The sequence below is a fragment of the Panthera tigris genome, chromosome E1 (genome assembly GCF_018350195.1).
Source record: "Panthera tigris isolate Pti1 chromosome E1, P.tigris_Pti1_mat1.1, whole genome shotgun sequence".
Lineage (NCBI taxonomy): Eukaryota > Metazoa > Chordata > Mammalia > Carnivora > Felidae > Panthera > Panthera tigris.
In genome coordinates this window covers 60,216,757-60,243,866 of record NC_056673.1, presented here as the reverse complement: position 1 = coordinate 60,243,866, position 27,110 = coordinate 60,216,757, and the positions used below count along the sequence as shown (strand labels likewise).

General features: G+C 65.3%; 1 protein-coding gene across 5 annotated transcripts; it reads right to left on the bottom strand.

Moving 5' to 3' along the window:
- Positions 1 to 1,136: 1,136 nt before the first annotated feature.
- Positions 1,137 to 27,110, bottom strand: ASPSCR1 (ASPSCR1 tether for SLC2A4, UBX domain containing). 5 transcript variants are annotated; one of them, XM_042966456.1, is made up of 16 exons: positions 26,923 to 27,110; positions 25,905 to 25,960; positions 24,212 to 24,326; positions 22,817 to 22,917; positions 15,537 to 15,594; positions 14,551 to 14,624; positions 13,805 to 14,204; positions 7,208 to 7,347; positions 6,997 to 7,078; positions 6,554 to 6,620; positions 5,726 to 5,788; positions 5,115 to 5,167; positions 1,827 to 1,878; positions 1,623 to 1,692; positions 1,368 to 1,543; positions 1,137 to 1,234 (listed from the first exon to the last, which is right to left on the bottom strand). In XM_042966456.1, exons 1-16 carry the CDS (start codon positions 27,022 to 27,024, stop codon positions 1,221 to 1,223), a joined length of 1,623 nt encoding a protein of 540 aa, XP_042822390.1. In that variant the 5' UTR covers positions 27,025 to 27,110; the 3' UTR covers positions 1,137 to 1,220. The 5 variants fall into 5 exon arrangements, with proteins under 5 accessions (XP_042822390.1, XP_042822392.1, XP_042822393.1 ...); XM_042966458.1 differs by lacking the exon at positions 26,923 to 27,110 and adding an exon at positions 26,218 to 26,725; XM_042966459.1 differs by lacking the exon at positions 26,923 to 27,110 and adding an exon at positions 26,115 to 26,208.

The following is a 27,110-nucleotide window of genomic DNA, read 5'->3' as shown; positions in this document are numbered from 1 at the left end:
TGCGCACGGTCCCGACACCCCGACATCAAAGCTGCCGTGTACCCTTTTAACCATTTGATATTCCCCTCAGAAGGTGCTTCCCTGAGCCATAAATTTGCTCTCACAAGGCAACGTCAATAAATCAAAGCCGCCTCTCGGGCACGCCTCCCTGATGCATTAATCACCCAAAGTCAAGTTGCTTCAAAGCCTGCTGGGCCACCCCTCTCCGTGCTGGCAGGAAGGCAGCCCAGCCCTGAGAAAGGAGGACACCAAACCGCGCCTGTGAGCACCCTGCCGCGGGCCACAGCGAGGGGCAGTGAAATCCGAGCCCTCACGCACGTGGCCGCTTGCCGGACGGTGCTCCCGGCGGGGCGCGTGGCTGTGGGGCTGCCACGGCCCAGCAATGTTGCCGTGGGCAGGGTCTGCCGGCAGGAGGGACCCGGAGCTAGGTCAGGGTGGCTCCGTGGCCTCAGGCCGTGCCCCGCCGGAGACCGAGCTGCATGGGACCCGTCCAGAGCCCGTCTGGGTGGTGCGGCTGCCCCCGGGCGCTCGGGGGCCTGGGCACCCCACGGCACCCACCTCCCTGGGGCTCCCACACCTGAGCTGCAGGGTGTCCCCTGGGGAGGGACAACAGCCGCCCCGCCTGCCACGCGGATCTGCGCCTTTGCGGGCAGCCCGCACCTGAGGAGGGCCCGGGCTGGACAGCAAGCCCGTCCTCCCTAATTTAGCCCTGCTGGCTCCCTCCTGCACCCCTTCCCATGATGGCCCCCCAACTTTCCTCCCCCACCCCTCTCCTCAGGGAGCGTTAGGGGCTTCAAAGCGCCGGGAGCATGTGGAAGTGATTAGACCCGAAGAGGAGGCTGGCGGGAGCCCGTGCCCCGCGGCCACTGCGCTCAGACAGGCGGCCAGGCAGTGAACGCCTGGGGCCGCTGGGGTCCTCACAGGAGGGGTAATTAACGGTGTCAGTGAGGTCAAGTCGGCGGCTCAGGGAGGACACCTGTCTGTGCCTCTGTTCACAAGAGTGAGGTCCCGGCAAGCGGCATCCCCCAGGTCCACGCGGGTCCAGACCGGCTGCAGAATCGATGAGCCCAGGGTGGGGAGCTGCACGCAGGGCACGGTGGGGTCCCTTTCTGAAGAAAGGACGACAGAAGCACCCCGAGAGAAGCTCACACCTTTATTCCCGCTCAGGGTGGGGAGGGGTCCCGCAGCTGGCAGACAGGGCACCTCCAGGCTGGTGGCTCTCACCTCTTGCCGGCTGCAATGCCAACACCAAGATGACCCGAGGGCCCCGGGTCGGCAGGCAGCCCCTCCCTCCGCTGCTCCAAGATGACCCGAGGGCCTCCCCATCGGCAGGCAGCCCCTCCCTCCGCTGCACCCTGCCACGGTACCTGGCAGCTTCAGCCACTTGGGCACCTTGCCCAGATCCCTCTTGACCGGCTGGGCCGTCTCGGGGCGGGATTCAGGGAGCCCCACTGCCCCCGCCTCAGCCGTTGGCTCCAAGTCACGGGGTGCAGGGTCAGGGGCTGGCATCGGGGGCGGGGCCCCAGCAGCCCTGGGCATGCACCTGGGGGGCAGGAGGCCGAGATGCAGGAGGGCCGATGCGCCACAGCAGGGACTCGCCCCTCCCCGCCGCGGGCACTCACCTGGCCACCAGCAAGTCAGCTGCAGACGGGGAGACGGTGCGTTCCAGCAGCCTGGGCTCCAGGAAGAGGCCTGCGGGACACCCAGCCCACCTCAGGCCATGGAGGCCCCCCCTCCCCCTGCTGCTGCTCTGCTCCGGGAGGGGACGCGGCCTGGGAACAGGGTACTGGGCACACATCTCCCTCCCGGATCTCCTCCCCGCCCACCTGTTGGTTCCTCAGCTCCAAAGTGCACGAGGGCAGCAGGGAAGAGATCTGCCTGCAGGGAGAACAGAAGGGGGCTCGGGGCATCAGGTGGGCACCGTGGGCAGAGGCCGCGGCGGGTGGGCAGGGCGGGCCGCATCCACTTTCGTGGTGGCCTCCTGGGGGCTGCATGGGAAGCTAAGCGCCACACACCGGGCCCAGGGCTCTGCCGACCAGGGCCACGCCCCAGCCAGGTCCCACCGCAAGCGCAGTCCGCTGCCCTGTTCCCGGGAACTGCCCCCCACCCCTCCCGGCTCTACTGGGTCCCGCTGTGCCACCCCCCACCCCCAGCATGAGCCGGGCTGGCTGTGAGACCACAGGGGTCCCTCTGGGAGCCAGCCCCAGCACCAGCAGGACGTTCTCGCGGCACATGCATTCGGCATTCCTGATGACCCAGGGGAACAGGCCTAGAAGCCCCCAACCTCAGCGGAGCCTGTAAGAGGCCGACGGGTCAGGGGAGATGAAAACAGATACACGGGACTGGTGTGGAGGAAGAGAACAGGCAGTGTTGCTCAGAGGACCCAGAGCGCGGGGGTCTGTGCAGCAGCCGGTGGGCTGCCGTCAGGGGGAGGGGGAGCCCCCATACCCGCTGAGCGGGGGCCCCTCAGCCGGCCCAGGCCCAGGCATGGCGAGCGGGGGCTCTGGGAGCCAAGGCGCTTTGAAAGTCCTGGGCGGGGAGGTACCGGGTCGGCTACCTTTGAGTGTCCGCCACCCAGAACCCCAAAGCTCAGGCTCGAGGTCCCTGACTCCGCACCGGGCGGCCACCTGCAAGTGACTGGTGTGGAGCCCCGGCCACAGGGAGGGCGCCGCACCGGGGCCCCCACACCCCGCCCTGGGCGTCCAGGAACTGCCTCTCCAGAGTCTCCTCCCACGGGGGGTAGTGGTGCGGGGCTCTCGCTCAGGTGCAGGACAGGGATGGGTCACATAGGCCCTGACGTGCTCCCTGGAGGCAGGGGCTAATCGGAGGGGCAGATTCAGGGCCGCCCACAAAGGGGCCCCACGGTCTACCGCTCCGGTCTCTGTACCCGAGGACCATGGCTGCAAGCCCCAAAGCTGGCCAGAGGGTCCTGGTCCTCAGCCCTCAGTGGAAAGGGCAGCCACAGGTGAGAGCGCCCCCTCTGCTCTCCGGGAGGAAGTTTCTAAGGCCAAGCCTGGGGACGCTGAGACCAAGGCCAAAGACGAGGCTGATGTGAAGGCCCCATCACTCTGTCAGGACGCCTGGGATCACAGGGACAGCCTGTGGGGCGTACAGGGGGCTGCCCCAGGGCCCGGGAGGCACAGAAGCTGGGGCCGGGAGGGGGGCAGAGACAACAGGGCTCCGAGCTTCCCCGGGAGCCTCAGCCTGACCGGACCCTGACTTGGCTGACCTCCCAGGCACCTGCACCACTCTCGGCACATTCCCAAGACCCCGCCGGAACCCACCTGGCAGGACAGGAACCCACCTGGCAGGAAAGCCGGGGGCCATGGAGCTGAAAGCCCTGAAGGACCCCTCTCACCCAGCTGGGAGTCCTTCGGGCCCTTGGGGCAACTCCTCCTGAACCCAGCCTCCCTGCCTCCCCGCTCAGCACCCACCAGAAGCATCCCACTAGCTTGCTCGCGTCTCTGCGATCCCAACCAGACAAAGGGTGAAGGGACAGCACAGAAGGCCGCTGTGACCACCAGGAAGGAGTCTATGCCTCTGTTCAGGCTGAGGTCTACGCAGCTCACGGCAGTCTTCAGGACCGGCTAAGGCTGCTACTCGGGCCCTAAGCGAGGTGGTGGGAGAGGTGCCGGGGCCCAGGGCAGCACCAGGACTAAAAAGGAAGCCCATCCAATGGGCACTGGGGGCGCCTGTGCCTGCCAACCGCAAAACCCCCCCCCACATCCTCCCAGGCCTCGTCCTCAGCCCCACCTCTCCCAGCACTCAGTGCCCTGGCCCAGTGGCCAAAAAGGGCAGCTGGGCCACCGTCCCTCTCACCTACCCCAAGCTGCCACTCTCTGGAGCTTGGGACCGGCCTCCCGGCAGCCTCCCAGGCAGCCAGCAGCCGGAGCACAGCCGTGCCAGGGACATGAAAGCCGGCGGCTTCCGCGCCCACGCCCGCTCACCCACACGAGGGAGGAAGGCTTCCTTCCCCAAGCCCTGCCAGCTCTCTGATGGCGGGCGGGCGGGGACGCCACCCCGCGCGGAGGCCCCCACAGCTCCAGGCTGAGCTGACAGATGAAAGGAGACAGCTGCTGGTAGCAGGGGGCAGGGTGTCACCAGGAATCAGGCCGCTTGGACAGAACAGACAGCACCCCAGGGCTCCTAATCGGGGCGTGGGCGGGGGGGGGGGGGGGCGGGACCGGCGTTGGTCCCCCTCCATTCCAAAGCATCTCCTAAATTCAATGTTTATCAACAGGCTGGCCAGCGAGGGAGGGAGGGAAGGTGGGAGGGCGGGTTGGAGGAAGAGGCCCAGTGCCTCTGGGGCTCCCGAGGGCTGAGAAAGGGGAGCTGGGGGCGGGGGGCACAGCTCCCTGCTCCCGCCTGCCCTGACTTCACCCCGACTCCTTTCCTCGGAGAGCTTCCAGCCCCTGCCCCGCCCTCCTGACAATGGTGGCAGCCCCAGGCAGCAAGCACACCCCCTCGGCCCAACTCAGACCTCTGCAGGGCCTGCCAGCCACTTAACAAGGGCCGGCCTCTGTTACTAATTAAAATATCTGAAAAGACTTTGAAGAGGAAACCATTAGGCCAGAGGGCTGGGGAGGCCCCAGGCTACGCTCCCAGGGGCAAAGGGACGGGACATTCCTCCTGGCTCTGGAAGGCAGCCCAGCAGGGCACAGGATCAACACTCCTCACCTTACCTTCAGGAGCTCTGGGGGCCGTGGGGAGGGTCGGCCGAAGCAGACACCAGCTAGCGGGGAGGGCCCATCACGGCCCTGCCAGCAGAGGCAGGGAAGCAGGCCGGGCAGCCGGGTGCCACACTAGCCCCACAGCTGCCACCCCAGGGGACCTGCCACAGGCGGGTGAGGCCTCTGACCCTCCATCCACCCCCGCCAGCCCCTTCTCACCCAGACCCCGGGGCAGGATGCAGGCGGTCCCGGCTCGGGAAGGCTGGCAGCCAGCCGGGTAGGCCCATCCCCGCCAGGGCAGGAAGCGGGGGAGGCTGGAAAGGCCCGGCACCAGCTTCAGAGGCGCTCGTCTCCCTCTGGTGCACCCCCCCCCCAACGTCTACAGAGCCAGCCCGGTCACACCTGTACCCCTGGCCCCCCGCATCCCCGCCAGGGTGCCAGTACCTGAAAGAGGGTCAGCCTGTGGTCATCCAGGATGGTTTTTGGAGGAGTGATGACTGTGAAAAGATAAGTGTCTGGGCCCAGAGCCACCTCGCCCCCCACCCATCCCTGGACCCCCACAGGAGGACAGGCCTGAGGGGGAGGGGCAGGCCCCGGGCCCAAGGCCTTAGCTGGGGTATCTCCAAGGAGCCCCCTCAGCTTGTAGCCCTCTGCCCGCCTCTCTGCTACTACTACAACCCGGGCAAGGGGCTTGGGGGGTGGGTGACCCAGGGCGGGCCCACCTACAAGGAGCCCCAGCCCCACACAACTCCCCGCGAAGCCCAGTGGTCTGACCCCTCCCTACCCAGACGCCCTTGGGAGGGGAGGTCAGGGAGAGGGGGCAGGGCAGGGGTGCTGAGGGGGCAAAAGCCAACCTCCCCTTGCCTTTCCCCTCTCCTCGGACTTGTCCTCAGACACCAGCGGGGCTTACACAGTAGGCGGGCTACTGCATGACCAGCCCAGCCCACCCCACGATGTTGTTTTCTAGAGGAAAATCTCTCCAAGCCCCAGCTGGGACGGGTCGGGGGTCACCGAGATCCGGACGTTGCCGGGACGTGTCCAGCAGGAGGACTCACACAAATAGAATGGCAGCTCAGGATTCCCCAGGTGGCTTCTCACGAAGTCCCGCAGATCCCCCACTGGAGGAGGGAGGACGGGATTAAGCCGAGAGCCCCCATGGGACGGGCACGGTCCGCGTTCTGGGACGGGACAAGCCACGTCCCGCTTCTGTGCAGAGCCCCCTACACCCCATGGGACGGGCAGCCCCGGGCAGCTCAGCCGCCTCCACCCCAGGGGTGAAAAGCCAAGCATGGTCCTTCCACAGGACTCTGAGACCCTCAGCCTGGCTAGGCCCCCAGCTTGCTGCGGGAGCATCCCTCCCTTTACCACTTACCCTGCCCACCCGAGCTCTGCCCTATGGGGGCCCCGGGTACAAAGGTTTGGTTACACAGCATCCCAGGGACCGTGGGGGCCTGCCTGCCACCCTCACTGACCTGGGCACAGGTCACCAAGGAGGTCGCTGACCTCATTCAGAACTGGCAGCGTTGCTGCCTTCCTTCCAGGGGAGCCGCAGCTCCAAGCCAGAGACTCCCACGTTAGGGGGGCGGGGGCCCACCCTTCCTCTGGGTACCCCTCCATCACACCCGTGCCCTGAACAGGTGGGCGCGCGGGGGCACCACCAGGCTGGCCAGGTACACATCCGACACGAGCTGGCCCCCCGGCCCTGTGCCCACACCCCCAACACGCTCTGCAAGCTCACAGGCTGCCCCACAGATACAACCAACAACCCGGAAACGCCCGTCTCCCCCAAAGGCCCAGCAGCCGCAGTCCCATGGCCTGGAAGGAAGCCAGGCGGGACTCAGAGGGCCCCCCCCCCTCCCAGACACCCCGGTGGGGCCACTGACCTGTCTCATTAGGGCGGAAAAAGCCCTGCAGGATGTAGCGGTCAGGGAACAGGACCCTCAGGACCACCTGGGCCAGGACAAGGCAACTTGTCAGCAGGAACGGCCAAAGTCCCCATCGGCTGTACCCTGGGCCCACGATGGCCGGTCCCCCAACCCGGGCCAGAAGACACCAGGCCCAGGGCAGGTGGAAGTGCCAGCCAGCACCCGCTCCCGGCTGTCCCCACCATGCTACTGGCCAGGGCTGTGGCCTCGGCTCACTGTACCGCGGGCTGCACACGAGGACTGGTCAAGCCCCACCACGCGCGTTTGTAAAAACACGTCAGCGTGTTTTCATCACGAACAGGGCTGACTGGTTACGAGCCGTGGCCGTGCAAGCCTGCAATGAGGCGGTGACCACAGCCAGCGGCGTGGTCGGACGCCCCCCCCCGAGCCCTTCTACGCACCTTGGGGTACCGCTCCAGCTTCTCCCTCTTCTGAGCCTCCCTGAAAGCCTTGGTCACTAAGGGCGCTTCCTCCAGGCGCTTCCTGCAGGGGGTGGCGAGTCTGCGTGTGAAGGTCGGGGGTCTCCCTGGCCAACCAGTGAGGAGGAGCCACACCCACCACCCCCGGGCTCCGAGGGACCAGGAGGCGCCGACACAGCTGGGGCACACCCACCGCTCGCTCCTGAGCTGGGCCAGGCGCCTCCTCACGTCGTCCACGGTCACCTCGAAGAAGTCATCCGGCAGCTCCGCAGGGCAAGCCTGGAGCAGCTCTCCCAGGTCCGGGTGGCACACCACGGGGTCCCGATCCACCGGCTGGGTGGGCAGAGGGCTCGGCTGCCGCAGGCCCCCAGGAGCCTGGTCTCCTGACTCCGTGGGGCCGGGTCACCCAGGCCCCACAGCTGGAGCCAAGCCCATACCCTCACCGGCCCCACCCGTCAGCCCGTGACCGGGGCCAGGTGTCCAGGACTGGAGACCCTCCTTCCATGCCTCCTGCTCAGGTACACTGACATGGAGACCCCCATTCACCAGCAGAGCACGCGGCCCTGGAGTCTCGGCTCAGCCGTGCCAGGCAGGCACCCTCACTGCCGGGGGACTTGGGGGTTGGGGTGACAGGCTCCCCTAGTAGCTACTTGGCTCACTTCCCGTCTCTGGAAGCCCAGCGCCGAGAGGCCTCCGGAGCTGCCAGTTATCAGGGTCCCCCGAATAGAGAGCAAACTCAGGGAACAGCACCCCGGGTGAGGCCACATCGGGGGCTCCACAAGAGGGCAGGGGAAGTGACAGCCCCCAAATTAGAGGTTTGGCAAAAACCTGCCAGCCACTGGCCACGTGGCCAGGCTGACCCCCCCCTCCCCTCTCTAGGGGAGCAGCCCAGCCCACCCTCTGACCACCCTGGGGACGCAGAAAGGGACGGCATCACTCCTAATTGGCAGCAGCGACGATGGAAATTGCGAGGCAGGGCTCGCTTGGCCGGAGGCGCCTCCGGGTGGGTAATTGCCAGTGTGACCCCTCTCGGCGCCAAGGCGGCCTTGGAGCCGGGCCCGACCGAGCCGCGCAGGTCCCGGCCCTCTGGCCCCGCCCCTGTGGGGGAACCTCACCTCTCCTCCACACCCAGGCACGGGCCGGGCAGGCTCTAGGAGCACACCTCCCCAGAGGTCCCTCCTGAGAGCCCTCTACACGGTCCAGCCTGCCCCGAAGGCCAGGCTCACCGCCCGGGGGACGACCACGCTCAGGCCAATCGAGGGCTAGGGCCGCCCAGCATCTGGGGACCAGCGCACCTGCTGGGCGTCTCCGGGGCTAACTCCCCAGCCACACGTGAGGACTGTCGGCCCGGGCAGTCTCAGGTCGAGTGCCCAGCGACGCCACGCCTCGTGATACGGCTCTCCCCCGCTGAAGGGGGGGGTGGGCTCTCACCAGGAAGCCCCCCCCTGACCTTGAAGCACCGGGGCAGAGCAGCCAAGCAGGGCTGGCCAGAGCCTGGGTAGCAGGGCCCGTAGGTGGCTGGCTGAGGCCCCTGGGGGCTGCCCCTTCGCAGCCACAGGATCCTGTGCCACTGTGGGCAGTCTTCACCAGAGCTTTTTATAACAAGATGCCAGGCGCCAGGCTGCCCCCCACAGCCACGGCGCCTGCATTCCAGAAGGGCCAAGAGCCGGCCGGGGCGCCTGGGGCAGGGTGTTGGGGGGAGTGAGGGCAGGACGTGGATAGGCCTGAGCCAGGAACCGCCAGGGCACGAGCGCCAGGCCCCCAGGCACTCAAGCACGAAGCCTGCAGGCTAATGAGCGGCTCTAAGGCCACCGTGTCACAGTCTCTCCCTTGGAGGACCCAGCCCTGGGCATGAGTTGGCCCGAGAATCCAGCAGTCCGGGGCACCGAATGGAGTCTGAGCGCTTCCCCTGCGGAAAAGCCAGCCCCAGGGAGCCCTGCCCACTCGGGCCTCCCCTCCTCCTGGCACTTCTGGGGCACAGCCTGGGGCAGCCAAAAGGACTGCAGGCCCCCGGCAATGCCGATAAGCCCAAGGCCCACAGCACGCTCCTCAGACCGCTCCCAGAATGGGGGACACAGAGGACACCAGCCACCGGCTTCGTGCCGCTCAGGGGCCACTGACTTTTGGTCAGAAAATAAACCTAACAAAATCCCTCTCAGTGTTGGATTTACCCTTGATTCCTTCTCTCCTCCGGCGTCTCACTCTGCTCCAAAAACCTATCTGGTCAAGCAGAAGCCAAAAGCTGGGAACGAGCCACCCCGCAGAGCTCGGGGCCAAACCTCCTGAGTCTCAGGGCGGCCACCATGTCCTGGCCCAGGAGGCCCTGGCCCACGAGAATGGACCAAAGTACCATCCCACTGTCAAATGATGGAGGGAGAAGCCAGGGGGCTTCGAATACCTCCCCTTGGCCTTCCCCAGGAGAGCATTTCCCCTGCAGACAGGAGGGGCCGGCGGGGACGGGGAGGCGCAGTGGGGCTGGGGAGGCCAGAGCCGGGCGGACTCCAGGCCGAGCCCTCGTCCTGCTCACGGCCGAGGCTCGGCCAGCAAGCCGCCCTCCTCTACTATTCCCTGGTCCCAGCAGTTATACGCACGGCTCCCATCCGAGGCGGGTTTACGGATGTTTCTAGACAGAGAGTGCAGCTCTGAGATGAGACATCCTCAGGGAGAAAGCGTACGTGGCATCAAGTGTGACGGGGGCTGTGGCCCTCACCTTCAGCACAGGGCGCCAAGCTCCCAGGCGCTGGCTGAGGGCCGTGGGGTCCAGGAGAAGCTGCTGGGGCCACAGGCTCGGAGGCTGAGAACAATGGAGCCCAGAACCTTCTCAGGAACCCTGACAGCTGGCCTTCAGGGCCTGAATCTCCAGGTCAGCTCCAGAGCCTGCGGGGGAGCCATGCAAAGGACAGCGGCTCCAAAGAGCATGACATCACTGGGCCCGGGTCACCCTTGCAGAGGTGCTGGTTGCCCGCCTCATGGGCTCAAGGCCTGGCCCGTCTTCCTCACCCCTACCCCTTATCCTGGAAGTGCCTGGGGAGGGGCCGGGCAGAACGACGGGGGCACAGCCCGAGGGCCGAGGGTCTGTCCCGAGTGTGCGTGACAGATGGGACAACTGAGGTGCAGGTGTGACCCTGAGGGAGGAGGTGCCGACGCACCCCAGCCTAGGGCTCTCCTGTCTGGCAAACGCAGGACCCGGCAGGTTCTAGGATTTGGCCTCCACCCAGGGTCCTACAGACAAGAGGACGTCCGGAAAAGGACAAAGGAGGACAGATCAGAGAACATAAAGCTGTCCGCACAGCCGCGAACGCCGGCCAGGCGCCCCTGCAGTGGGTGACAGCCCAGCTCCCCGGCCACACGGAAAGCGCCCTGCTTCGCCAGGACGGATCGAGTGAGGGAGGCTGCAGAGGGGGCCGAGGGGGCCTCGCCCACCCCCAGCCCCACGCCAGGCTCAGCGCGGCTGAAGGCCCAACCCGGCACCAGGCATGGAGGGCCAGGCGGGCCGGGCGCCAGCCTCCAGCAGCTGCCTCCCCGGTGGCGGAGCGGCCACCACGCACACGGGTCCCCTCCTGTCGGAAGTGGCCTTGCCGCGGCTGAGGGTTCATTTTCTTGACAGTAATTTTCCGGGACGCGATGACACACAGAGAAAAAATGTAAAAACTATTTGGGGGTGACCTCAACCCCAGATTTTCCAGCTTTCCCGTGAGGGCTCTTGGTTTTCTCCCCGCTCCCGGCCCAGACTGTCCTCTGACAATGGTCTTTGGTCAGAGGGAATGTGAAGCGTCTCCCCTTGAGGCTTGGAGCTTAAATGAATCCGTACACAGGGCCGCGGGCCAAACCTCCCGAGTTACTCACAGAGCCGGCGCCCTCCGCCCTCTGCAGGGCCGAGCCGGCGCGAGGCCAGGCCTGGTCCCGGCGGGGCTGCTCGAGGGAACCGCCGAGGACACCCGAGGCCGCGGGCAGGCGGTGCCTTCCCCAGGCCGCCCACCCTGAGCACAAGAAATGGGGGGACGGGCCGAGGCTCCCACACGCCCGTGGCGTGACCAGACGCTCGCCACCGCGAAGGAGGCGCACGAACGCCCCACGGTACGGAGATACACAAATGTAAGGTGTGGTGCGGGGTCCCCTCCGCCTCCCAGCTGCCCCTGGGAGGACACGTGGCCCGAGGTCAGCAGGTACAGGGGGACGGACGCCCACGCGGTGGGGACACACGTGCCACGCCAGAGGGCCGGGAACGGTCCCACAGAGAGCGCCCCTCGGGTCCATTCAGGATGGGGGCCTGCCAACGAAACCCCCCGGCCCATCCACAGAAGGCCACCCGGCCCTGCCGGAGCTCTGCGGACCAGGGCACCCCGCGTACCCATTCTCCACTATGGTTCGAAGGCCGGCATCTCCCCCCCCACATTCAGCTGTGGCAGAGACGGCTGGAGGGCCCTTGGCAGCCCTCGAAACCGCTGCAAGACTGGGCCAGCACCTTCCGGGCCGCCGCCCCATCTGCCGACCAACCTCAGCAGCGTTCCCGTTAAGGCCGCCGCTGTGCCTCTGGGGACAGCTGGGCCCCTGGGCTGCTGCCGGAGCCCGGGGCGGCCACAGCACCGAACGCACACGCTGGACGCAGGCTCGAACCGTGCCCTGGACCCATACGCGGGGGACAGTGGGGTGTGCTCAGGGGAGGATGCTAGGAGAGGCGCCCCAGCACGAGAGGAGGGGGGCCTGCTCGGATCCCCAGGCCCTGGCTGGGCTCCTCCCAGCCCCACGTGCTCTCGCTCAACCTGCCCATAAAGCAGGGGGCAGGGCCAGCTGCCTGGAGACGCAGGTAGGAAGCCCCAAGGAGGCACCAAGAAGGCACCAAGGAGACACCAAGAAAGCCCCAGGTCCGCCTCTGAGGGCGGAGAGTCAGGCAAGGGAAGACTGCTGCCAGCCGCCTGTCCTGCCCGGGGCATCGGGGCCTTTGATCAGAGACCCCCGGACCGGCTGGGGGTGGGGGGCGCCTGCTGGGATTGTGGCCCAGCCGTGCACAGGGCTGTGGGGCGGCCTCCTGGGCCGGCGGAAGGACTTCAAAGGACAGGCCAGGGGCCGCCGGGCAGCCCCAGCCTCTCCCCGAGCCCGGCTCTGATGGCCAGTAAAACTACCTTCTAATAATTAATGTTCTGACATCAAAGGCAAGAGCCGCCCGGGTCTGTAAACCATCCCAGTTCTCAGCCGAGGACCTGCCTATATTTTATCCTGTCTCTTCTGACTCTTTATTTAAATCCAAAACCACACACAGGCAAAACATTAATGGAAAACTTGGAAACTCGTTTTGATTACCAAAGTGTACCTTTGAAGTTCCCCCAAAAGTTCTGTTTTGTTCCCTTCTGCCCTCCCCCCCCAGGGCTGACGTGGCCGGCCAGCCCTCCGGGTGTGGGGCTGTTAGTGACAGGAGGCACGAGGCGGGCGGGCAAGCCGTGGGGGACGCTCCACAATCAACCAGCTGCTGGGGCCCCAGATCAAAGGCACACGCTGCTGGCGGCCAGGCGCACCCTGCCTGGGACCTCTCCTGCCTGGGGGCCCCAGGTTCAGTGCTTGGGGGTACACTGGGATCCTGTGCCCAGACAGTCACCCGCTACAGGACAGCATAAGCCAGCACCCGCCCCCTGCCCCCCAGGTGCCCACAGGGCCATGCGTGGCTTCGTAAGGGACCCAGAGAGCCAGGGAGTGCCTGGGCCGAGCCAGCCGTCCACAAGCCCCACTCACCAGTCCTCTGTGACTTCAGGATGGGAGAAAGGGACAGCCCGCCCTGGCCCCAGCGTCCAGCTCCCAAACCCAGAGATCCCCAGGAAGAGCCGGCCCACTGGGAGTCAGAACCCCAGAATGTGCTCACCCCAACCACACGGGTCTGCTTTTGGCCACTGATTCTGGGCCCAAGTCACAAAGGCCAGGAGAGCGGGGACTGCGGATGAAGTTTCTAACACGGCCCAAATATCAGCACAAGGGCCGGGGCGGCAGCACCACCACCTCTCCAGGGTGGACGTCCATGAGCCTCGGGACTGGCTCAGCCCCCATCCACTCAGGTGAGCAAGCCCCAGCCTCCCGGCCCTCTGAAAGGACGCAGGCTCGATCCTGTGGCCGAGCCGTCCCCTGCCCACGACCCCCACAAGCACAGGTGCCTCTGCCCCTCCGCCCTCCCCAGGTGTGCGGCCTGGAAGAACGACAAGGGCCCCAGAGGAGACAGGAATGCAGGTAGGGGTGCCAGGGCCCCACGATGCCCACGGGATGCTCTGCTTACGAACGACAGACACTACAAACGCTAACCCTCCACTGAAACGCTAACTCCCACCAACAGAGAAGCTAGCAGGGACGCAGAGCATCACAACTAGACGGGTCCCTGCAACACAAGGATGGCTCGGCGGGGAATCAACCCCAAACCTCACCAGGCGAACGCGCCGGAGGAGGAGGCCCGCCCCGCACACCGGCTAGCAGCAGCAGACCGAGGGGACTGCCAGCGCCACAGCTGCCCGCGAGGCGGTACCAGCCAGGGCCCGGGGCCCAGGCAGAGGGCGCGGGACGACGGCTGCGAGGCACGCAGGGCGGGAGCGTCGGAGGCCCGCACACGGACAGAGAGGCCACCAGGCAGGTGGGCTCCCCCGGCTGTGACGCGGTCCCAGGGGCACGAGTTGGTCCAAACCCACCAGACCGAACATCTAAAACGGGGCCTCGGCGCAACTGATTTGAGGCCAAACAGAACCCGAACCACGGCTTCCCAGGAGAGCCGACCACGCGCCCTCCTGCCCGCCGGCCATGGCCTGGGGCTCCTTACCGGCTCCGGCTCTGACCCGGGCTCCTGGCCAGGCCTCGACTTCTTCGGCTTGGAGGGGCCTCCCGGGCTGGAGAAAGACTTCGGTGGTTTGGCTGAAGGCGACGTCAGAGACCTGGCAGACCCGGAAGAGCCCCCCAGTCGCTGTCCCCCACCTGAGAAAGGAACAAAGGGGGCGGGGGCAGGCTCCTTCGAGATCTGCTTCGCTGGAGCGTCCACGCGGCTGGCCCCCGAGGTGCCCACTTCATCCTGATGGCTCACGTCACCCTGGCTGAGCCCCACCGAATTCAGCGGGAGCAGAGGGCCGCCGGTGGCCTGGTCGGCCGACAGGGAGGGGGCCGGGCTCCCTGGGGTCTTGGTCCGGGAGACCCCAGGCTCCTGATCGCGTCGCTTCATGGCGAACCTGGGGGCGCAGACCCGGAAAGCAAGTGAAACGCCACACGGAGCCCTCCCTTTCCTGGGGCTCACGGCCCTGAGGGACGTCCTCTGGCAAGGACCAAACCGGTTTCGGCGCCTTCCGCAGCTCCCACCCGGCTCGCCGTCCAGGGGCCACCACGCTGGCCGTACACAGCGACAAGCCACTCCCCGTGGCACCAAGCCCCCCAGGTCCCCGGGCAGGACGAGCCAGCAGGCAGTGGCCTCAGATCAAGGGGAGAGGACCAAGATGGGGCACATCTTCTCTTTCACTTTTCCACCTTTTCTTTCAGACCCCACTCTTTTCAGTGAACAAGACAGGAGGGCTCCCCCACCTGATGATGGCGCTGCCCCCGGTGAGACCTAGAGACTTGAGCGTCGTGCTCTGCAAGGAGGCTCTGCCGGTCACCTGTGAGGAGGAAGCAGGACTCGCTGACAGTGCTCACCCACCTGGCTGCCCGGACACGGGCACCGTGAGCCCCACCCGCCAAGCCCTCCTCACAGCAGCTCCCTCGGCCTGAGCACAGGCACCACGGGGGCCCCCAGCCAGACACCTGAGCATATGCTCACTGGTCTGCGGCCTGGGTGGGCAGGCTCAGGCCGGAGTCAGCCACATCCGGCCCGCCGACCCCCTCCGTGGGCTGACCCGACCACGACGGCCTCAACCCAGGCCCAGGTGCCCGGGGCCCCGTGGTCTGTCTCCTCTAGGGGAGGATGGGTCCCACCAGGTCCCTCCCACTAACAGCCCTGGGACCCCCGCCCTTCACGGCCCTGCGTCAGGGGACCTCGAACTGGGATAAATAAACCCCAGCATCCTCCCGGGGCCCCTTGGGGACAGTGGCCACCCCGGGCCAGAAAAGGGCACTTGGCCAGGCTCAAAACAAAAAGCCCCTGTGAGGTAGGGGACTAAGCAGCAGGAGGGTGCCCCCGTCACGGACGGGCGGGTGGGGACGGGCAGGGCCTCGGAGCCGGGCTACGCCCGCACTATGCTGCCCTCGGTTTTGAAAAAGATCAAAACACGGAGCAAAGCAAATATTTATTAAAATGAAACCACTTTTGTGACTCTCGGGCTTTGAGAAACGCTGAGAAAACAAACAGGGCGTTGAGGAGGCTTGGGGAGCAGCCCGGGCGGCCCGTGGTTAGTGCCAGCGGAGCCGGCACTCCGCTTTTTTCCATGGAACACATCACGCTTTCAGAGGCCGTCTCCCCGCTCGCTGCTTTGAAGGCGGGTCTGAGAGAGTGAATTTTCCAGATTGGAAAGTGGGGCCGGGCCCGTGTGGTGACTTGGGGCCAGGCGGGTGGGGCCGGGCCGCTCACCTACCTCGTCCCGCATGTACACACAGACCGGGCTCGCCTCGCTCGGCTGCTCCAGGCACTCCCTGCGGGGGGGGGGGGCAACGGAGACGTCACAGGCCAGCCGCAGGCACACCCGGTGCCCTCAGACGGCGCCCCCTGGGCACCCGGGCAGGACCCCAGGGCCGGGCCCACCCTGGCCGCCTCGGGGCCACCAGGAGGAGGCGGCCAACGCCTGGCGGGGAGCCACCGGCCCAAAGGGCGTGGGGGTGTTTCCCAGCCTCACAGCCCAGAGCAGCACCAGCCACCTCCCAGACGAGCCTCAGATCACGGTCAGCTGAGCAGGTCAACGACGAGAAAGGATCCCGGAGCCCTGGGAAGCCATCCTCTAAGAGGACTGCTGACCCCAGAGCCCCAGGAGCAGCTCAGGGCCTGCACCGACTAAGTGGACTCCAAGGAGAGAGGCCAGGCCCCCGAGGCCATGAGCAAAGGCACGCTGCCCCCTCTGCCCAGACCCCGGGGCAAGCGTGACCTCGGGCCGTGAGGCGGGAGGACAGGGAGGGGCCTCCCTGTGGAGCACACCCACTGGCCGCAGCCCAGCGGTCACACCGCACAGGGCTGGGCTCACAACAGCCACTGAAACCACAGTCACCAAAAAGGTGAAGACCGGGGCAGGGCACGGGTGCTGGCACACAGGGCGATACAGGCGCCCCAGCCGCTGTCACACGCACAGGCTGGGCCAGCGCAACGCAGGGGCAAAGGCACCAGGTGTCCCCACCCCTCACCGCCGTCCTCCAGGTTGCCATGCCACCCTCCCCTCCATCCTCCCTCCTCTCCTGGAGGCCGTGCTCACCGGTAAGATGGCGGCGGGCACCCACCTGCACCAGACCGAGCCACTGACGTAAACGGGACCCATACATGGGAGGGAACAGGCCCAGGAAGCACAGCTGCACGCGCTCACAGGACAGCAGGACGCACACATGCTGCCCCCACCCCCCCCACGCACCTGTGCACCACCACCTGTGCTAGGGGCCCTGTGCTGACCGTGGAGGTCAGGGGGCAAGCGGGCAGGCCGAGGCCTGGCTTTGGAGCCCTCCCACTGCAGGCAGCAAAGCGTGTCTCCTACACGTCACTGAAGTAAGCCCTCACAGACACCCACTGGAGACCACGCCTGCGGTGTCCTGTCCAGGCCCTCTCCCATGAGAAGGGCGAGTCGGAGGGGCAGGGCCCGCCAGAGCGGGAGACCTGGGGTGACGTCAGGCCAGGCTGCACGGCCCCACCAGGGCTCAGGGCTTCACATGCAGCCTCGGCCGAGACGACTCGGCAGCTGAGCTGGTGACCACAAGCAGCAGGGCCTCCAGCCGCACACGGACACTCTGAGCGCACGGCTGCCTAGGACCGTCCCCAAGACCCGTGATCCCATCCTCTGGGTGGGTTTTTTCTCTCTGTTCCTCCTGTTTGCTTTCCTCTGCCTGTTGCCCAGAGCTGGGACCCACAGTCCAGAGCTAGATGTTGGGACCCCCGGAGGAGTCCCTGCCCAAGCCTGACCAGCCCTCCCAACGTCCCCAAAGGAAGGTGGGAGGCCCATTAGCCCCCACGGAACTCACCCGTGGTCTCCCCACACCCACAGCTGTGAAGAAGCTGGTCCCCAGAGAAGGCTGCCAGCCTCAACCAGAGCCACGCAGGGGGCTGGCCACAAAAGGTGTAATCTCACGTGCACAGCAGGGCCAGGGAGCACCCCTGCAGACCTGGGACTGGCCCAAGACTCAGTGAGCCCAGGCCTCAGAAAAATACAGGACCCCAAAAGTGTCGGTGACGTCCCCCGGCCAGGCTCACGCACTTTTCTCACTGAAGACGAGACAGGGGAAGTGAAGGGACCTCAGCCAAGGAAGGTGCGTTCTAGCAAACCAGATCCCAGGGCCAGCGAGGGCGAGTGGGGACATGGGGTCCTGGACCACCTGGACTCAGAAAACCGGCCACACGCTGGCTGAGCCGACGCCCACCAGGTCCGAGTGGGCCCTCGCTGCTCCCTCAGGAGCCCCGGCCAGGCATGCCGTCTCTGGGACCTTCCTCTGGCACCTGACGTCGTGGTGGGGACGGATGAGCGGAGCGGAACAGGAACGGTGCCCGGGGAAGGCCTGCTCATCTCTGTGCCCTCAAGGCCCCTGGACATCAAACGCCAGCCCGGCTTTGATGTGCGGCTCCTCCAGAGGGATCGGATTCCCATTCCCATGTGGGGATCTGACGGAGAGGCCAGTAGACGTGCCAGGGGAGGGGCGCCGCGACGGCTTCCAGACCCCCCGGGCCAATGAGCGGGGCTCTCCCTCCAGAACTGCAGGCGGGGGGGGGGGGGGGGGGGGGGGGGTTGTTCCAGAGCAGCAGACCTCGGCAGCCCCAGGACTCTCTTGGAGGGAGCTGGGCCCCCAACCCAGGCAGCACTGTCATTTAAGGCCAGGCGTCACGCAGACCTTCCGCGGAGGCCCACCCGCCCCTCCTCGCACATCGCCTCGGTCGGCAGGACGGCTCTAGCCCCGCGGAAGATCTGCAAAGCCGCTCCCACTTGGGCCACGGGGCGGCGGGAGGGCCGGGCGGGGTAGAGACTCTGTTGCTACTGGCTTCGCTCGCCGCAAACATGCTGTCCCCACGGACACGGGATGTCTGTCCACCCAGGGCCAGCTCCTGGCAGGACGCCATGCGGGAGGCAAGCCAGACATCCGGACCCTTCTATTTACATCACCTATTTGGGACTGACAGAGCTGTGACTTCAGCCTCGGCTGCCACGAGGAGGCAAGGCCACATCCCGAGGGGCCGGGCCACTCGTATCCCAACACGGAGGTGAGGTCAGGGCCGCAGGGAGCCGCGGGGCCCCCTCCTCCAGGGCAGACCGAGCAGGGTCAGTTTCAAGAGGGAAGTTTGCTTTTCTTCCCAAGGAAAGATGGGGGATGGTGCCCCAGAGCTCTGAACGAACACCCCGGCATCCACACCTCTGGCCGCCCGCAAGCTCTGGGGCGTGGCTCATGCACCCCCTCAGTGTGACCGCAGGCTGGTCCCCAAACTCGCGGGCAGCCCCTCTCGAGGATGTTCGAGGCCCTGCTGCTTTGACCGGTCAGACGCACCTCAGAGACAGAGTCACGGGCTGGAGCAGGGGACACGGGGCACCGGGACAGAGCCCCTCTCCTGGTGGCCCTCCCTGCAGCACGTGCCCGAGGAGGAGGCGGGGGGAGGGCCGGTCAGGCCAAGCAGAGGCGGCGGCGGCGACCAGGCCCACGTGGGCACTGAGCACGGACACGGCTGCAGCCGTAGGAAGGCCGGTCCAAGTGTGAGACGCGCCAGATGTCAAAGTTCTCCATCCAACAAAGAATGTAAAAATGTCTCATTTTCCCGTTAATCACATGTTCAAAGCACAGTACTTTGGGCACACTGAGTCAAGTCCGCCATAACCTGAAATTAATTTCACCTGTTCTTTTGATGTGGCCACCAGAAAAGTCTGAATTACCTCTGCAGCCCACACGTGTGGCACATGTGGCACGTCCCGTGGCCGGTTAGGTGATCCAGACGCTGGCGGTCAGGGCAGAGCCACCGTGCACAGGAGCCACGACCTGACCCACAGCGGACCCAGGACGCGCACTCACCTGACGGCTCCCTGCCAAGCCTGTTGCTCAGAGGCTTACCTCCTCCTGAAAAACCCGCTTCCTGCTCATCCTGTCCTGTGAAGACTTGGAATTCCCAGAGCTGCCTGCCCCCCCCCCCCCCCCCCCGCGAGCACGGGAGCTGCCGTGAGCCCTGGCGCGTCGTCCCCGCTGCGCGAGGATCCATCCCGGGACCACGCACACGTCCGCACCAGCGGTGTCCCACAGTGGCAGGCACAGCCCCTGCAAGATCCTAGCTCGGCCCCGCCAAGCCCTGTGAATCAGGCGTGGGGCCGTGACTGTGGCCACAGATGCCGCCTGCCCTCCCTCTTGTGGACCCTGCTCCGTGGTCAGTGGGCGCCAGCTTCCCAGGAAAGCGCGAGCGGAGAAGCGCCCCCCTGCCTGGAGCCGATGGGACACAGATGGATGGGGCAGCAGCCGCACGGCTGGGGCAAGGGTGCCGGGAGGAAACCTCTAGAGACGTTACGGTACCTTCGTAAGCAGCACGTAGAGGAGGCAAATTGCTCTGCTCCCACTCACACACGTTCACGGACACCCCGCGGCCAACTAAACCGACCCGAGGGGCCCAGGTCCTCCTGAAGCCACCCAGCTTCTCCCAAGAGCTGTCTCCACCCCCCTGTTCCGCTCCTCACACTCCATCAACAGCTGACCCCACCGGCCGGTCCTGAAAGGCCAGTCCCAGAGCCCCCGGCACCCTCCACCGGAACCCTGTCTAGTTCCAGCCACCACCGGCCGAGGGACCAGATCCTACGCATTGCCGCAGGGGACAGAATCCGTCGCAGGGGACCGGGGTCTTTTGGAAACACCGGTTTCCAGGTTTCCGACGCCATTCGGTTTTATTTGCACATACGTACTGCAGTCTCCTCCGGAGGGGGGATCTCACGGCAGGGCGACCCGGCTGCCCGACTCTGAGCTACTCCTCGCCGCCAGCCCCAGCCTCGAGAGCAGGGAGCCAACGCATCCCTCCGTCAGGCGGGACTCTCGGCGCGCGTGTCCAGCTCCTCCCGGGTGGACCCTGCCTGCCCTTCGCTGCGGTGGCCTCGGCAGCGTCCTCAGAGCACGTCCAAGGGGAGACCGTGCGACCTTTCAGGCCTAGACACCGCTTGGTTCCATCCACGCCTCCGATATTCTGACAGATAATTCTAGGATAAACACTTTTCCTGCAGCAGGTGAAGGCACCGGTCAGCCGCCCTCCTGGTGGTGCAGCCGGGAGCCTGGGGCCTCTCCGCAGGCCTGCGGTGTCCCTTCGTCCGGCTCCAGTGCTCACGGTGGTGCACTGCAGTCTGGAAACGCAGCGTCCGGTCCTGGCACCGTTTTCCACTGCACTGCCACGATTCCCGCCCCCCCCGCCCCCCGCCTCCCTCTTCTCTTTCCCGGAGCCAGCTGCCTGGGCCCCAGATCTCCCTCTGCCTGTCCCATCCTGACGCTCAGCCGCCTGGCTCTGTCTCTTCCTCCCGCAGAGGAGGTGAGCTCCCTCCCGAGCCTCGGCCAAAACGGCCAGGACCCTGTACCCTCAATTCCAGGGGCGGCCGCCGACCAGCCCCGCCCCGCCCCGCCGAGCCTCAGGCAACTGAGCAGGATGGTGGGTCCTCAGACCCACGAGCTTCCTCACGCGCAGCAAGGATTGTGGCCACTTGAGCCACGGGTGCGGCTGACCCATACACCTCCCTACCTGCTTCCAAGGGCTCCTCCTGGTCTCTGCACTTGCCTGTTCAACCGCACCCAGCTCTCGTTCCACCTGCCTCTCCGTCCTGAGAACGTGAACAGAGGCTGTCACTCTGTCCCCGCAGTTCACGGTCTCCTCCTCATACGCCAAAGGCTTGCTCAGACATCTGGGCTCCGAGGGGCAGTGCAGTCGGCTGTCGGTGCCCAGGCAGTGATCCGGGGAGCCACCCACACCTCCTATAGTGGGAGCTGCGAGTGTTCTGGGAGCTACCCAGGGGGGTCATGCTCCTGCAACAGCCTGAACAGTAAGGGCACCCCTGTCCAGAGAGCCCTGAGGCTCCACACCCAGGACCACCTCCAGGGCCGGCAGCATAAAGCAGAAGGCAGCTAAGGCCCCGTGGCTCCTTACATCTCATCTACCACCTGCCTTCCCACTCTAGCCTCCTTGCCCAGCCATCGTCCGCCTCACCCATGACCCAGTGCTGCCATCGCCCGGGCTCTGAGTAATACCTTTGTAAAATCCTCTCCTATCGTTTTAGTCGCCTTTTGGGAGGGAGAATGACACCTGTATTCCAGGAATTCTTCCTGTTCCTTGTTCCTGCCACAGGGCCTTTGCACTTAATGTCCCCTAGACCCAGAGGGCTCCCTCCCAGATCCTGGTACAGCTGCTCCTGAGACCTCCCCCGCCACGCAGAAAATGCTGCCCCACCACGTCCCAAGGTGCCCTGTTAGCTCCTCACAGAGGTCAGCTCTGCGAGGCCAGGCCCCGGCTCCCTGCTTCAGCCCCGCCCGGCCTGAGCCGGACGAACGAAAGGACAAAGGAGAGACAGATACGGAGGCCTCCTCTTCCCAGCAGCACGGAGCAGCAGCAGAGAGGGCAGGTGCCGGCGGCACAGGGCTCTGAGCTGCAGAAGCACCCCCGCCCCCTTGGGAAAGCAGGACAGCAGGCGCCACAGTGAGGCGGCCCGCGGACTGCTGTCGGGCGTGCCACGTGCTTCTACTAGCAAAGACCCCCGAGCAGGGGCTGCCAAGGCCCCCAGGAGCGCCCGCGGAGGATGTCGAGGCTGGCTGGAGGGGAGGCAGGCCCGGCCGCAGGGGCCCAGGCCCGTAGGAGCGGAGGGGACCCCCTGCTCTCGGCACAGCCGCCCCCACGGCCCCGTGGGAAGAAGGTCCGACACAGGAGACACGGGAAGAGGAAGCCCGCACGGGACGACACCGGCGGGGAGCAGGAGTCCGGGTGCGGTGACGGCAGGGGCGGCGGGCACTGCAGTCAGACTAGATGGGCTTTCCTAGGCGACCCCGTCCCCGTGCGGGCCCAGACTCCCCTCTGCCGCACAGACAAGCCTCAGGGCCAGGCCCTGCTCTCCCGTCCTCACACCGCCCCTGACGGCAAGCAACTTGTCCGGGGCCACACAGTGACCACTGCGCCCTCCCACGGTCCCTTCTATGCCGCGGGCCAAGACCTTCAAAAGAGAACAAAGACTTCCATGCCAAAATGAAAGACAGAAAAGTAAAACGCTACCACGTTGACGCATTCAGGACTAAGATTTAAACCATTAATTACCAGATGGAAACCGACACCTGTCAAATATCGTTAACGGTTTCTTTTCAAACGTGACCCATTTTCCTAAGGAAGTTTTATACCTAAAGCCTCTATCCACCGAGGAGCCCAGAAGCTCCCTGTTCCCCTCACCGCTCACCAAGCCCCCCACGAGGACAGAAGCATGGCTTTGTCTTCCGGGAGGGCAAGGCGCCACCGTCACGACAGGAAACCCAGGAAAAAGGATGAGCTGCGGTGGCCAGCACCTGCTGGGGGCAGCTGATGAAGGCGGCCCCCTTATCTCAAACCCGTCCTCTCAGCAAGATCGGAGAGCCCTAAGGCACACCCTCCGGCCGCGGCGAACCTCGGGCTGTGGCTCCAGACCAGCCCCGCCGACCCAGCAGCAGCCTCGCCATAGAGGGCAGGGCCCAGAACCTGCTCGCTGACGCTCACCTGGTCTGTGCAAAATGGTTGAGAAGCTCCCAGAGCGTCTGGCCTGAACAGAAAGTGTCTTGCAACCTGGAGCCATCGTCCAGCTGCAGAGCGATGCGAACCTGAGGGGTGCAGATTGGGAAACCGAGTCAGGAAGAGAAGCAGCCGCCCAGGGCACAGGTCAGAGAGCACACACCTCTCCTTCGGGGCCTCGGGATCCCGTGGGCGGCAGGACGCGGACTCTTGGGGGTAAGGAAGCGCTGTCCCCCCCGCACACCCCACACACGTTCGTCGCTGTGTCTTTAGTCGTCACAGTTTGGGTTAACTTGTTCCGCAGAGACAAATGACAAGCGTGTTACGTCTTCTGAGCGTTTTTCACAAACGAACACACTGTTCTTGAAGCTCCGTGTGCAACAACTGTTGCACCGAGTGGGGACATAAGTCTACAGCCCCAGAGAAGACACTCCTTTCGGGTCCTTCCGCTGAGTGACAGACACACCGGAGGACGCGCGCGCAGAGCTGGAGCGAGCATGTGTCCCTACGCCCACGAGCACCTCCCTGAGGCCCGTGTGTCACGGTGAGTGCTAGGTGCCCAGGCCGGCATCCCTGCCACTTTGGCCAAGACACTCTTTTCTTCAAGCGTGCCTTTACATGGAGTCCCAGTAACAGAGGACGAGCCGCTCTGTGTGAAAGCGCGAGAGAAGGTCCCTACCACCCCCGGCAGCCCCAAGGAATCCCCAAGGGAAGTCAGGGTTCCTTCCATGTGAAAAGAGGGGTGTTGGGGCCGGTCCCCGCCGCCCGACTCCCAATGGGCTCCGGAGTGCTGATGTCCGCAGGCCCGAGCCGCCTTGTCTCTCGACAGGGATGAACCACCTCCCCTGCGGTGTCTGGGGGGCTTGGAGAGATACACCAGCACTGTGGTTATTGTTTCCACCCACGGTAACTGTGCTGTCGTCTGCTCAATCTCTAGGTCCTAAGTAATTGATCTGGTAGGAAGCAGGCCACGGTCAAAGACTCGGGCTGTGGTCCCAGCAAGGCCTGTGAGGAGGCCCAGGGTGAAGCCTGAGCCCCTGGGCCACGTGTGCTCCCGCCAGAAGCGAGGCTGCACCACGTCCACAGGAAACCGCAGGCTCCGAGGTGCTTGGCTGACAGCACAGGTAGCCCCCCACCCCCCAAGATCAATTCAGAGCAGAGACCGAAAGACTCGTTTCCAATCAACCACCGACACTGAGAAAGTGGTGAGGGTGTGAGGACACGAGCCTCGCCCGGCACATCCCTCCATTCGCCGCCCCCTCCTCCAATCACGGCAACAGCTCGTCCCACCCGTTCAGCCTGCTACAGCATCCTGTCATCCCAACAGCCCGGACTCGAGAGCCACAGGCAGCGCTGCCGGGCCCCTCCAGGGGAGCCACCTACCATGTTCTCGGGCCCCTCGCGGCTCCGGGAGACAGGCACCATCTCCAGCTTGGCGTTATTGGGCAGGTTGGCAAATCTCCACTGGAGAGAGAGGTCAAGAACATTCCTCTGAAACCTGCAAAACAGGCCACAGCTCACGGGCTGCCCTGCAGATCCTAATACAGCCCAGCTTGCACACAGTGCCCAGCACAGCCCTGCTGGGAGCAGGGACTAAGCCGAGCGGTGTTCGCGTCCACGTGGCGATTCCCCAGCCAGTGCCCCCAAGGCTGCAGGAACACAGGTACAGCCTGCCAGCTTGCAGAGACAGAGTGGATGCCTGTCTGCAGCGGATCTTTCAAAGGAAGGGAAAAGTAGACACTGACTCAGCTTTGAGCTAACAAGGACAGAGCAAGAAGGAGAAACCAGAAATGGGTCACCCTCGTGGACAGACCAGGGGGCGCCCCAGTCCCCTCCCCAGGCATGAAGCAGCAGCAGGCCCAGAAGATTCAGAAAATAAAAATGCACCCCAGAGCTACTGAGGGGTGTATGTGCCTAGCTCTGCTCGGGAAAGTTCTAACCTGCTTCTGGCAGGTCGGGGAAACCAGAAAGAGCTCGAAGCTCTGTGAGTGGATGCCAGGGCACAGCCCGGAGCCTGGAGCAGGGCCCTGGGATTCTCAGTGGCAGCACAGGCTCTCCTCTGTCTGAGGTGAGGACAGCCACACCAAGACAAGTCACTAAGGGGAGAAGTTCCTCAGGTGGGACAGAAACCCACAGGCCACCAAGGAAGGGTGCTGATTCCTTTGTTGTTTTAGACCACTTGAGGGGCGCCTGGGTGGCTCGGTCGGTTAAGCGTCCGACTTCGGCTCAAGTCATGATCTCGCGGTCCGTGAGTTCAAGCCCCGCGTCGGGCTCTGGCTGACAGCTCGGAGCCTGGAGCCTGTTTCAGATTCTGTATCTCCCTCTCTCTGACCCTCCCCCGTTCATGCTCTGTCTCTGTCTCAAAAATAAATAAACGTTAAAAAAAAATTTTTTTTTTAATAAAAAAAAAAAATAGACCACTTGAGGACGTGCCAAGAGCCCTCTCCTTAGAAACACGCCCGCACGCTAAGACCCAGGCATGCAACTCCGGGGCACCGCGAGGCCGCCAGGATCCACACAGTTGTTTGCGGGGGAAAGTTTGCAGGTTTGCCCACATCTGCACGACCACTTCCTCTTCCCTCAGAGCCCCACCAAGAACAGATACAAACAAACACACGGAAACCCTCCGCAGAGACCCCTAAAAAGACACATCCACATCCTAACCCCCAAAACCCATGAATGGGACCTTACTTGGAAATAGGAACTTTGCAGATAAAACTGAGTTAGGGATCTCGAGATGAGGTCATCCTGGATTTGGGTGGGCCCTAAATCCAATGACAAGTGTCCTTATAAAAGACAGAAGAGGAAAAGACACACGACACACAGGGAGAAGGCCATGTGAGGAGGAGGAAGAGGCCGAGTGCAGCCACAAACCAGGGAGCAGCTGGAGGCCCCGGAAGCTGGGACAGGGAAGGAAGCTGCTCTCTTAGAGCCTCAGAGGGAGTGTGGCCCTGCCCCACACCTGGACTTGGGGTTTCTGTGAGACAGTAGGTTTCTGCTGGTTTACACCCCGAGGCAGGGTCCTGGGAGGGGCAGATGGCCCCGACAGACCCGGACCGGACCCTAGCACACTCACTTCAGATCGTACTCGCTGGGGTTGAAGTTCTGCCGCTGGCATGTGTCCTCCAGAACCTAGGAGTCAGACGACAGGACTGTGAGCCACTGGGTCTGGCCTGGTGACTTGGTCGGCAGGCACAGAGTCCAACTCTTGATTAACTGGCTTCCAGGCCAAGCCTAGTACAAACCACATGAGGGACTGTCCACTCAACGGATCCACACGCCTCACCTGCAACCCGTGTTCACTCTCCCTCTCCTCACTGGGCCTGCCTCGTCACCCAGCTCCCGGGACAGCCTCCACCCTGGGTCTCCAACAGTCCACCGCCACAAACCTTTCCCTCCGCACTTTGGGACACTCGCCCCACGCAGAGAGAGTAAAGTTCAAATTTGGGCCCCACTGCCTGCAGTGCTTCACCGTCCTCTCCATGAGCCACCCGCACACACGGCCAGCGCAGGTGGGTCTTGGGGCGCCCGTCTGGCCCGGGAGATCCCCGCTTCCGGGCCCGGCAGACACACTGAGTTATTCGGGTCGGCTCAGACCGCCACCGCCTCACAATGGGGGCTCCTCCCGGCAGACCGTAGGGCGAGCACTGGCCCCTGAACCGCGGGGCCCGATAAGCCTTTTTAATGCAACAGCTGCCCCGGAGGGAAGTGCAGCGAGTGACTCAGCAAATCAGTTTCCAGACGCCACGGCCGCACATCCGATGGACACCTGGCCGAAGGACGCCCCAGGATGGGGACACGGCTCGAGGCTCTGCGGCGGACTCGGAGGGGTGGAAGGACGTGCCTCCCCCCGACTCCAGCCAGCCAGACCCCGGCCCCCGCTGGGACCCGCGGAGTCCCGGAGGCAGGAGCCCGGGGCTGAAGGGGGCGGGCCCGCCGCGCCAGAAGGAAGCTCATTGGCCCCCTCAGGCCCCGCCCCTGAAGGCCCCGCCCCCGCAGCGCTCCAGAGCCAACCGCAGGAGCGGACCCGGCGCCGCGCCCCCGCCGCCCGCCTCCACCGCCCGCCGCCGCCGCCGCAGCCGCCGCCGCCGCACCTGCAGCAGCACGGTGCTCGGCGTCACCTTCACCGTGTGGCGCCGCCCGTTCGGAGCCAGTACCGACACCGCGGAGCCCCCGCCGCCTGCTGGGGCCGCCATCTTCCGCTCACGTGATCCGCCGCCGCCGGCTCGGCGTCAAACCACTTTATCGCCAACAGCCCGGACGCAGAGCCACGCGGCCGCGG